General features: G+C 40.9%; 5 protein-coding genes across 5 annotated transcripts; 4 read left to right on the top strand and 1 right to left on the bottom strand.

Moving 5' to 3' along the window:
* Positions 1–1,615: 1,615 nt before the first annotated feature.
* On the top strand, positions 1,616–1,978 carry EAF02_001226 (uncharacterized protein; the record flags this gene model as incomplete). The annotated part of the gene is made up of 1 exon (XM_038897274.1): positions 1,616–1,978. The coding sequence occupies one exon, from the start codon at positions 1,616–1,618 to the stop codon at positions 1,976–1,978; it is 363 nt and encodes a 120-aa protein (XP_038764133.1).
* A 778-nt stretch (positions 1,979–2,756) lies between these two features.
* EAF02_001225 (uncharacterized protein) lies at positions 2,757–3,246 on the top strand (the record flags this gene model as incomplete). Its single annotated transcript, XM_038897273.1, has 2 exons — positions 2,757–2,828; positions 2,896–3,246. 2 exons carry the CDS (start codon positions 2,757–2,759, stop codon positions 3,244–3,246), a joined length of 423 nt encoding a protein of 140 aa, XP_038764132.1.
* Positions 3,247–4,010: 764 nt separating this feature from the next.
* On the top strand, positions 4,011–4,485 carry EAF02_001224 (uncharacterized protein; the record flags this gene model as incomplete). The annotated part of the gene is made up of 2 exons (XM_038897272.1): positions 4,011–4,091; positions 4,141–4,485. 2 exons carry the CDS (start codon positions 4,011–4,013, stop codon positions 4,483–4,485), a joined length of 426 nt encoding a protein of 141 aa, XP_038764131.1.
* Positions 4,486–6,012: 1,527 nt separating this feature from the next.
* Positions 6,013–8,481, bottom strand: EAF02_001223 (uncharacterized protein; the record flags this gene model as incomplete). The annotated part of the gene is made up of 1 exon (XM_038897271.1): positions 6,013–8,481. The coding sequence occupies one exon, from the start codon at positions 8,479–8,481 to the stop codon at positions 6,013–6,015; it is 2,469 nt and encodes an 822-aa protein (XP_038764130.1).
* A 146-nt stretch (positions 8,482–8,627) lies between these two features.
* Positions 8,628–9,498, top strand: EAF02_001222 (uncharacterized protein). The gene is made up of 4 exons (XM_038897270.1): positions 8,628–8,755; positions 8,897–8,981; positions 9,074–9,134; positions 9,191–9,498. Exons 1-4 carry the CDS (start codon positions 8,748–8,750, stop codon positions 9,250–9,252), a joined length of 216 nt encoding a protein of 71 aa, XP_038764129.1. The 5' UTR covers positions 8,628–8,747; the 3' UTR covers positions 9,253–9,498.
* The last annotated feature ends 1,794 nt before the right edge of the window (positions 9,499–11,292 follow it).

The raw sequence follows: 11,292 nt of genomic DNA, 5'->3' as shown, positions 1-11,292 counted from the left end.
ATTATTAATCAAAGTCTTAAAATATTATCTTTATTATTTAAATCTTTCTAAAAAAAATTCTTTTTAATCAATTTTCTTTTAATCTACTTTCGTGTCACGGGGTGACACTAAGCCCTTTCTGTCCTGTCCTGTCCTGCTATATATGTGAGAGTAAGGTAGAACTTCCAGTTCTACCTCCTAGTCTTTTGGGCGTTTAGTTCAGCGGTAAAGTTTTTGAATACTTCCAGAAGTGGTTCCGTGACATTAGGTAGAACTACCCTTGGTTATAAGTGGAGCTGTGTGGGGGGCTTACTTATAGCTTACAGGCCATTGGTCTGGGGCTAGCATATATAGATCCTGTTTGCCTGTCTGAATGCTTGAGGTATTAGAATTTAGAGTTCTGAATTCTGAAACCTTTTAGTAGGTGATGGTATGGAGACTATACCTTAAGGAGAAGGGTAGTATCACGAAATGACACTAAACCCTTTCTGTCCTATCCTGTCCTGCTATATATATAAGAGTAAGGTAGAACTTCCAGTTCTATCTTCTAATCTTTTGAGCATTTAGCTTAGCGGTAAAGCTTCTGAATACTCCCAGAAGTGGTCCCGTGACATTTCGTTCTGATTTACTTTATTAATAATTTAGACTCTTAATAATTTCGATTTAGGTTTAAAATTTAAAATTGAGATTTAGACTTTATATTTATTTTAAAATAATTAATAATTATAATAATTTATTAAATAAAAGCATATATTAAATAATATCAAGAAATTTGATTATTATCATCTAATATCTTTCTGAGAAAAAAATGTTCGTATGATGCGCCATATATCATCAGAGGGCAATTAGTTAAATTAAGAGATTTTAAACTATGAGATTGTTTTGTAGATATCAGTTTATATCATACACAGATACACAACACTAAAAACATGAACAAACATTATATAACGATGAAAAATATGTAATAAGTATTATTCTGAAGAGAGGGGAGGGGGGTCCATACGCATTCTCGTTACATTAGCAAGCCCAACTCTCTACCTCCACAACTTTCCCACCTTATTCGATTTCAGAAAGTTGAAGTTCCTATGAAGATGTGCTTGTTATTCTGACTCAAATGTTTGACTTCGTGACTCCGATCATCGAAGCATCTAGGATCATAATTCTCTACGCTATTCATATGGAAATCCGTGATCTCAGCAGGCATTTGTGTTTGATTTGCAAACCTGCACTGGTCTTGTGCTATTGTTTGTATGAGCAAAGTACAGCTGATGTAGTACCGACGGTGTAGGTCCTAATTGAAAATATTGTATTATGTCTAAAGAGCTAGCTACCTATGTACAGGAAGAAGCAATCCTTACAGGTATGTTGAGACTAGCCCTCTCGCTTAATGTACTACAGCAGCCTAATGATTTAAGGTCATCACCTACGTTCATACGGTTGTTGCAAGCAGATCTGTCAGTATCAAGTCAGCTTCTAAGAGATCAAACCCCTCATTCCATGGGGGAAGAACGCTTATATATGTAATGCACAACTTACAGTAGGACTATCTTTTAGTTTAAATCTAAGATTATCGAAGGAAAATTGTAAAGACCGGTTCTCTTTATAACTTTTGTGCCAGGCTGAGAAATTTGTCGCAATGTCCGATCCATCAAACGACTTCGGTGGTCCTCCAGCTCCATCACCACTCCATGATCCATTCGCAGGCAAAGTGTTTGAGGTCAACACTCTTGTGTATTGGACTAATCCCACAAACCTAATTTGGACGCAAGCGTTACCTGTCTCGATTCGCGCCACCATTTTGAGGAAGCATGAAAACCCCGTTGTTCCTGCATCTTCTTCTACATGTCTCGATCAATCACGGAGAATTGCCGAGGCGAAAGCCGGCGATGTGGATGACTGGTATGACATCATGTTATTTAATGGCGCTATAAAATACAGAGTCAGTGGCAAAGATTTAAGCTGGCGTCCAGTATCGGAACGGTTGGAAAAGAATCATTAGCTTGGGATTTTCTAGTATGGGGTTGAATTGTTTGGTAGCTTTGAAGACAATGATAATCACTGGGATTCTGCTTCTGTGCTTCATCTTCTCCATGTAAATATCATAGGATACCCATACTTAGAGACCACATGTTTAAACCCCATTCGGTCCTTCAAAACCTGGCTGAAAAAGAAAAACTGTTGCAAGTGAAGTGAAATAATCGATCTTTGAGTGTGTTTTCGTTAGACCAAAGAATGCGCAAAGCTTCCGAATTGCTTTCAAATTCATAGTAGTCACAAAAAACAAGCACCAACTACATACATCCCTGTTCTTCTGATTTGGTTGTTAATCAGGCAAAATCAATATAGTGTTCTCGTCGGCCAGACTCTATGGCACCCGTATGCACCTGATAAACACACAAAACCCATAATATGACTTCCCATGATTTGGACAAGGATTCATTAACACGTAGAGTGGTTGCGGTCACCATGTAATTTTGACTTAGGGAAGAGCACAATAATAGAAGTTTGGTTCCTGAATGAGGAATGATAGTGGTTTGCTTACAACACCTCTTGTAGTACGATAGAGTCAGCCTTCAAACTCCAAACAATTCACTGCTGTGATATTTAAAGCTATTCACTTATATAAGAGGGAAATTTGGTGCCAAATGAGGAAAATTGAAAAAAATAAAAATTATCCTTGATTCACTAGAAACTCATTAAATTGCTCTTCAGCTCACGAAAAATTGTAACAACACAGGGCACAGAAGCTTTCCAGACCCAAATAAAAAAAAGCATCCATGTCGGACCGACCCCAAACTCCTTTCATGGCAGCCCTCTTTTCCAGTTCTTCAGGAACTGATCCCTCGGCTGTTCGTCATACCCTCCATTTATTTAATACCCTGTGTCTAGATACAAAGCCTAGCTAACATACTGAAGGTTCTACGATCCGCGGAAGCATTCAAAACAGGCGACATACTCTTGTGGACCGGTCACAAAGGAACTACACCTCCTCCATCACCACCACCAACATCTTCTTCTTCATCTTCTTTGCCCCCCTCAATCAACAACTCGAACGATGATGCTAAAATTCGTGTCGCTGTGATTAAGAAACACGAAACCATTATTGCGGCGCCACGTTCACACCGAGGAGCAGGTTTGAACGGAACTTCGAGTACCAGTACCAGTAGAACTATCATGCCCGAAGAAGTTAGCGTTTTTTATGATATACGAGTTGACGGGGAGACAATCGTGCAAAAGGTCAATGGGAAGGAGTTGAGATGGCTCTGATTATCAGATTCGGTCGGAATTGCGAAGAAGTAGAGGATGTTAATGCGCAATAGCAATATGGGTTTTATCTAGTCTTGTGTGAGAATCGTAGGTTTTGAACACATGGCTGGGTTTAGAACAATAGAAGTCGTTGATTTTTGATGCCATTTTTGAAAGTGTTTGTTCTTGGCGGGCTGTGATTTTTGTGTCGTGATATGAGTTCTCCATCAAATGCTATTACGAGGTTTTAATTATAAAAAATCGTTTCAAATGAATTTGATGGTAAAAACAATTTCAATATTTATTGATGATTGAATATTTCAAGGCTTTTGATTGTTAAACTACAGTCCAGACTATCAGACACCCTGATAACGTCACCGACATCAGTTCATTTGTATAATTGGACTGTGATTGCCATTAAGACACCCCAAATATAGGCTCAACTTTCTTGAAAAGTCCTGCTTTGACGAAGTATGAGTGTTCCTGGGCAATTTTGGAGGTGAATTACTTGTATGTTTGCGCTTCCAGCTAGTGATTCAGAGTTGTCAGTTTGTGAATAGTTGCTAATTATGCGTCTTGCAGACATAGTGAATCTAAACTACTCAAGAGCGTAACAATCTTCAGTTATATAAGTCAGAACTTACGTGTAGACGAGAAGGTGCCATAACAGAAGATCAACATTTATTTATTTCAAATAAATACTAGTCAAATTTTACCATCTCAAAATACCACAGATAATTTCAATTCTAATTACATCACAAATATCACAGTCGATATCTCTCGCCATGATTCCAAACTCTAGCCAAAAGCCCCTGATGGGCAATTCCTGTTCTAATTGCTCTGATGACACATCCATTCTCCCATCCGTTCGCTTACCCCCTACTCACTCGCGAAATCTCAACTAACGAACTTCAGGATCCTACAAAAGTAATTTTCAGGAAAGGCACTCGTGTTTATTGGACCGGAAAAGGAGAAATATCAACAGCACCCACATCTGACATTCAAACTGCGCCAGAAATTAGCAACGTTACTACGAACCGAGACTCGACATCGGAAATTCATTCGAGCATTGGTGCTTTGACTGAGAATGCTGAATTCATTACCGTTACTGTGAGATCGGAGCGCATAAGAGAGGAAATTTGTCCTGAGGAAGGGCGGGGAAATTTCAATATTAGGTGTTATTATATGATAAAGTTAGAGAATGGGGAAGTGAAGAAGGTTGAAGAGGGACAGCTAAGTCGGATAGCAAAGCATCGATAAGGCTCTCTTGAGTTTTGGCACATTCTCCCATATACCATAATATGAATTGATATCTTAGAGTAAATAATGAATCAAGTTTGTTCAAATTGGAATGGTGAATCTAAAGAACCAAAGTCAATAACTGATAATCGATTCAATCTCGAAATGATATATTATTGATTTCTTATTCATTTCAGCAAGATCAATTTTTCATTTTGGTACGTCACGACTTGAGTGTAGCTGAGCAGATGGAAGCATCATACTGAGATCAAAGAAGAACATTGGTGATTTCGAGAGGTTCATCAGAATGTCAACTACATACAAATAACCCCACGCCACTGTCGAGAACCCCTTTTAAAGCATCGCTAGAATCTCCCAACTCAACACAAACATCTAAATTTCAAACAGCCTAACCTCCCGAAACTGATCTATTCCTAGCAAAAACCCTCAAATCTTCCTCCCTAGCCCTGCTCGTCACCATTTCACTAGTCGAGAATGGAGGAGGCTGAACCATGTAGTCAAACCCCTGAGTGCCTTCCATTCGGTTCGTTTGTATTATGACGTATAAGTAACGGTCGTTGGTACCCCATTGTGCGTGATCTCCGGGGAGATAGGGCGGAGGTATGCTTGGGAGCGCACTGTTCGACATAGTGATGCGGTATGTTGTCTTGTTGTTTTGTAGACTTTATCTGATTCCTTCGATTTGAGTTGTTTTCAAAACCAAGAGGGATATGAATAGGAATCTTTACAATTATGAGCGCAAAACTATTATCCTTATATAGGAAAAAGATGAACGAACACATATATCTATATACATGACTCAGGGCTTCAAACACCGATTTCAAAAAATCGGCGTTTGTGGAAACATCGTCATCAGACCTTCATCACCAGTAGCAATACAAACATCGGCATGTAGAAAGTTAGTCACTATCCTCAAATTAGACTCACACTGATGATAGACTTCTTCATTATTGTATACATATACGGAGAAGACATTATCTCCATCAGAAAGGTTTGCTCGCATGCTTCTGAATATGTGAAATATCACAAAAAGGGAAAATCGCTTAGGAATTTTGTATCACTTGTTCTTTCCCAAATCCCAATTTCAACTCACATGAGATGCATCTAGGCAACTGCTCCCGTATTATTTAGAAAGTGAGAGACCGCACTGCAGGCGTCTTTGCCTTTTCCTCATGGCCATGAACGATTGATACCGTCTCATTAGCATTTGATCAAATCGCGTTTGTCGATTGTCCTTCTCGTCCGATTCTGAATGGAATGGAACGTTTCATATGACTAGTGGCTAACCCTGGGGATACCGCGTTAGGCATGTGATTTCTTCCATCCGATACCTCTTGTTCCCCGGACAGATGGTACGTTAGTTTAAAGAGGAACACTGTCTGAGAGATAACTTGAGAAACAATTGCTTTGTAAAATTGATATGATTTGAGGGATTGAAAGACCATAGGATATCAAAACTGCATAAATATGAAACCTGACATCAATTCAAAATATGATACAACTTTCGTACAGATCCCAGCCCTAGAATCAAAACCTTCCTGTCAATCGCAATCTAGCATCTCGCTTCAAGCGCCAACGTCTAATCCTTAAAAATCTCATGTTAGCTTGGTGTCGAATATGTTTCGCCGCATCTGGATAAGGGAACATTTTTGTCCCTGGTAGACAATTATCAATCTCAGCTATTGCCTCTTCCAAGCTTAGGGGATTCAGAATTCGCGCTTGTCGATTCGCTTTAACGGTGGATCTTCCCGGCCCATAGAGAATGATCAGACGATTAACAACTGCTCTTCTGATCGCATGTGGTTCGATCTCTACGCCCATATGGTGGAGTTCTCGCAAAAGTACAATCCCATTCGTGATATTGTATGTTACTTTATTACTCGCGCGGACAAAGCCTGGAACCTTTGGCGACGGGCTCGCTAACGCTCGTTGAAAACCCCATTCCACAATAGCTCTTTGCAGACTGGGTGGAAAGAGACACTTGAGAGGATGTTGATGGTGCCACTTAGGAACTAGATCGTCCGGAGGTTGCGTGCGATCTCGAATTCGTAGATGGTTTGCACCAGGTAGAAGATCATGATTTTTGGAGCCATACCAGGAAGCTAGAAACAGGCACAAATTGTGTAATTCTTTTTCGCGGCCAAGCATCCCTAGTCGCCGAATGATTTCGGTCCAATGATGTACTGGAACTGATGAGCCAGATGTCATGATACCTGTCAGAATCTTGGTGGCCATAGTTACATCATCAAAATTATTGTGCTTAGAATCCATCACTGGTCGCCGACCGCGCCGACGTGGTCGCAAGAGTTGCCGCAGAATACAGGATATCGAGGTCGGTTTCACCGGTATATGATTTATCCGCATATCGGATAATGTCTTCAGTACAGCATTCCATTGGTGTCTGATAACGCAAATCCTAAGGTGTATGTTGTAAACGTCAAAATCAGGAGTTCTACTCCCGACTAATCGTATGGCCATCGCTTGTCGGAACTCGTTTAATTGTTCTTTCGCTGCGTACGAAGCCAAGAGTTTCTCTTGGAGTATCCAATCATCAAGTGCTGCAGGATGCTGGTCGCTGTTTACCAATGCATTTACATATTCTTGATTTCCCTCTCTCGCAAAAAATTCCACGGCCTTGACAAACTTCGACTGACCAGGAGATATACCAAGATCTGCGAGCTGATCGAGCCTCTTAATGATAGCTTTGGCATCCGGATCCCGCAGAGCAATAGATTGAAAAGATAGGGGCCCGATTTCTTTAACTCCCAGTGCGTGAATGGATTGTATGGATACATCTAATGGCACCCAAGTTGTAGCAAGCCATCGAGCTCCCAACTCATCATCATATTTCTTAGGTTTAATATGAAAGACTTCACCATGAATAAGATTCATCATCTCTCTAGATATACTTTGAGTGTCTTTAAGCTCATGCTCTAGACCAGGAGGTATGGATATTCCTGCATGTACTAAGCTGCGGGCGACCCGAAGACCCAACGGGCTTCTGAATCTTGTCAACAGTCGAATCAGATCTTCTGTAGGTCTTGCAGTTTTAGGAAAGTCTTTTTTCTGAAAAAGCGAGAAGTGCCATTTGTATGCAGACGAATATTCTTCTCGACGATATAATGGTACCAAGATGCTGGAATATGATACATGAAATCTACTTCCTTCATAAATCTTCCGCAGAGCTTCGATATCTCCCCCGAGAGTAATAACTCTGTAACATAATTTCTCGAAAGCTTTAGCCTCTGGTGAATGATGCACCATCAATCTTCGATGCCATTGAAATGCTTCGGCGCCCCTGTGATTCATTAAAAGATGATACATGAGCCTCGTGTAAAGTCCATTCCAACGTTGACCGGTTTGTTGCAGTAGACCATCCGCATATCGAATAATGCTTTCGAGCACAGCTTTATCTTCTAGGCCTAAATCTAAAAAGGCCCTCCACATTGTCCAAGATGCCAAACCCTCGACAGGCAATTGGATGCTTCTGGTGACTATTGCTTCCCAAATCATCCTCACTCCCTCATCACCATAGATTCTTTGCCTATATACTAAGAGCACCGCCCAGAGTTCAATATCCTTCTCATAAATCGGGTTATCGACTAATCGTAGTGCGCCTTCCCGAGCCCTTTCGGATACACGCGATTCATATTCAAGTTCGCCAGGTGTGAAGTGATTTTTCCATCTATTGTAATTTTTGGTAGTCATCGATTTCGTGTCGGCATGAGGCATGACTGTGTGGGAGCCATTCGGAGCTCTTTTCGAAACCACATGCCGTACGGCTGGTTGGGCGGTAACAAGGCTATCATGTTGCGAGTCATACTGGTTGGCAGCCTCAAGCCCAATGCTGAAACTTGCGTAGTTTCGATTGCATCTCTTACCAGCACAATCATATTGAATGTTGGCGGACGGCGGGGTATTCGATGCGTGTACTAGATATCGAAGGAGATTCAATGATGAATATCTAGAGATGTGTCGTTGTAAAGCAGGGCGCATTATGATGCGCCGTCCCTTGAGATTTCGGTCAGATACTTATACAGATCCATCACTGCCATAGAAAGTATCGCATGCTTTTTATTAAAGCTTACAAGTTAATCGAGCATTGTCTTTCTTCAAAATATTTTGGGGCTGCTTTGGAAGTTGAAAATGCTTAGTCATAAACACTAGCGCGGCTTTGAATCCGAGCTTCCTGCGAATTCAACATCGAACCACTTCCTCGAATACCCCAAACAAACCGCAGTAACGCCTCGAATACAGACACAATGGCTGGGTAAGTCACAATTCTAAGTCTTCACAGGACCGTGGTATATGTTGAGAGGTTGCGGAGATCATGGCTACACCCGACTCCACCCTTCACCGAACCTGCGAGAAATTGTTGCAAGACCATTTGCTGACTCTTTCAACCCAATAGCTACAAACTCCGCGAGAACCGCGTTCCTTACTACCAGGCGCTCTTCCAAGAAGGTGCTAAGAAGCACATTCGTCAATGGAACCAAGTACGTAAATTGCTCTCTATTCCCAGGCATGGGGGTGGGGGGTAGAAAATACCCACGGCTATTATGAAGGACAATTCTGATAAGTTATGCAGACTTCTCGCAGCAAGATCATGCTCTACCCATACTACGTCGCTCTTTGGGGAGGTTTCGCCGGTATGTATAGCATTGTATAAGAGGCAGGAACGGTTTGACTGATATTGGAACGATAGGATCTATGTACATGATGTCGAGAATGGTTTTGGGACACAAGACTTGGTTCGGAAAGGGATAGAGGTTGCGAGTGAAACGATAGAGTATGTGGATGCTTGGGATCTCGAGGAGCGTGGCGGTGTACATTGAAGTCAAAGGATAGATCAATTTCATTATACCTCGAATATTTGGCGACAAACCCCATGGAAATGCAACACCTTACTGGCCTCAATGATATATGTACCTACTCAGTTCCACGTCAGAAGAATCATTGTGCAAGAAGTCATTTCACATTTTAAGATTTTTGTGAAGTTTCCTCTTCAATTTTCGTCTAATTATCTCATATTGTGGAAAAATGACGCTTCTTCACAACGACACTTAGTCCTACATCACAAGTGTGTGAGATATTCAAGTTTAACATTGGCGACACATGGTTCTGAGCGTGCCTGACCTCATGTCGCATCGTCGAAATGGTTCAATATTTTCATCATTGTTATTGATTCATTTCAAAAATCTCTTTGCGTGGGAAGGTCGATGATGACGAGCGGTTATATTCTTTCTAGTAAGGGAGAGACTGTTCGGTCAATGTCTTCGCTGCTCATACACAGTGCTGCACTTGAATTCAACCTGAGTTCAATCATTGAATCACATGACCTGATAATTAGTTTCACGCTACTATTAGAACAGCGCAGAAGCTAGATACATTAGATTGTACACTATACATAGTAATCTGATGTAATTACACAGATCGTTTTCAGAGACCTTGTTCTTTGGAATATAAATACAGAAAAGAACTTTCTCAGTACTTCCAGACCCCTTCCTGAAGATTCAAGAAGTCCTAGATTGTATAATCTATTACAGCGAGAGAGAAACAATACCCCTTTTAACTATATGAATAATATTCGCAAAAATATTGATGTCATGATTTTCTCGCTGGCTTTAGAACATAGATCTAAGCTAAGCTAACAACAAGCTAAGTAAAGATTCTTTTCAGAATGTACTAATAATCTCCTTTTGGCTCCTCAGATGTTACCCTTACCACACCATTACCATTTACCATTGTTTAAAAATCACAAATAACATCATACACATTTCAATCGTTATTTATCTTCGTTCTAGTTATCATCCTCATCCTCATCCTCATTTTCTTCACCTACAAATTATATCAAAAAGAACCTATTTACTACCCCGAGTCTGTTTATCTTGTGAACATGAATGAACAAAACAAGCCGCTCCTTACCATTCACGATCTCCTAGCGCGCGTGGCGCCACAACTACAACGTACCGATTTACCAATTACCATCCGAATTCTCACCTATGTCGCCGCTGGCCGTGAACTGATGGCTCAACTCTACATAGACGGGCCGGTGGAGTGCTTAACAATGTTGGGTGGTGTAGGCCTGGGGGCCGTCAAGCCTTATTTTTGGCGGTCACTGATTACAATTTTGCTTATACAGCAAATCATTTCAGTTATATTTTGGCTGTTTGCATTCAGATTGTATATGCCCGGATGAATTCCCTATCAAGTTCTAATGCTAACGGACATAACCATTAGTTTCATGCATGCCATGGTCTGCATTCCGATCCTCTTTCTGCCCACGTCACTTACACAAGATTGCGAGAAGAGCTTGTACATTTCTTCGTGGATCATCACTGCCATTGCGTTGCCACGTGCTGTCTCTTATATATGGGTTTCGTGGAAGAAGTTGGAAGGAGAGCTAGAAAATCTTATAGAGAGTCACGCCGTTCGAGGTTGATACGAAGATGAAATTAAATCTGATTCTTCCTCTATCAATCGATCTTCATCTCCGGTGATTGAATTACACTGTGAACGAACTTCTTATGATCTCAAACTCGAGTTGGATAATTGAAATAGAATTATCTTTTGCGTCTCGGATTTCGTAATGTCTCGACCAGACAAATTCCTTTCACTTTTCTTAATCTCGCTTCCCTTCTTCACTCTCCTTTATGCACGAGCCACCATACCCTTCATCCAGTTGCTTTTAGTGTTCGCGCATCGATATCAATCAAGTCATCGAGGTCCCTTCAAATAATCTCAATCCAGCATTTAAGGTAATGATCATTCATCCTCTACTTTACTCTCACCACATTCTTAGCACAA

The sequence above is a fragment of the Botrytis sinoallii genome (assembly GCF_014898435.1).
Source record: "Botrytis sinoallii strain Bc 23 chromosome Unknown BSIN_001, whole genome shotgun sequence".
NCBI classification, from domain to species: Eukaryota; Fungi; Ascomycota; class Leotiomycetes; order Helotiales; family Sclerotiniaceae; genus Botrytis; species Botrytis sinoallii.
Note: the sequence above shows the minus strand (reverse complement) of the source record. Positions and strands in the feature narration are given on the sequence as shown.

Coding starts and splice junctions, on each gene's coding strand:
- EAF02_001222 (XM_038897270.1), top strand. Junction 8,982..9,073: donor ACATTCGTCAATGGAACCAA/GTACGTAAATTG, acceptor TAAGTTATGCAG/ACTTCTCGCAGCAAGATCAT. Junction 9,135..9,190: donor TCTTTGGGGAGGTTTCGCCG/GTATGTATAGCA, acceptor TTGGAACGATAG/GATCTATGTACATGATGTCG.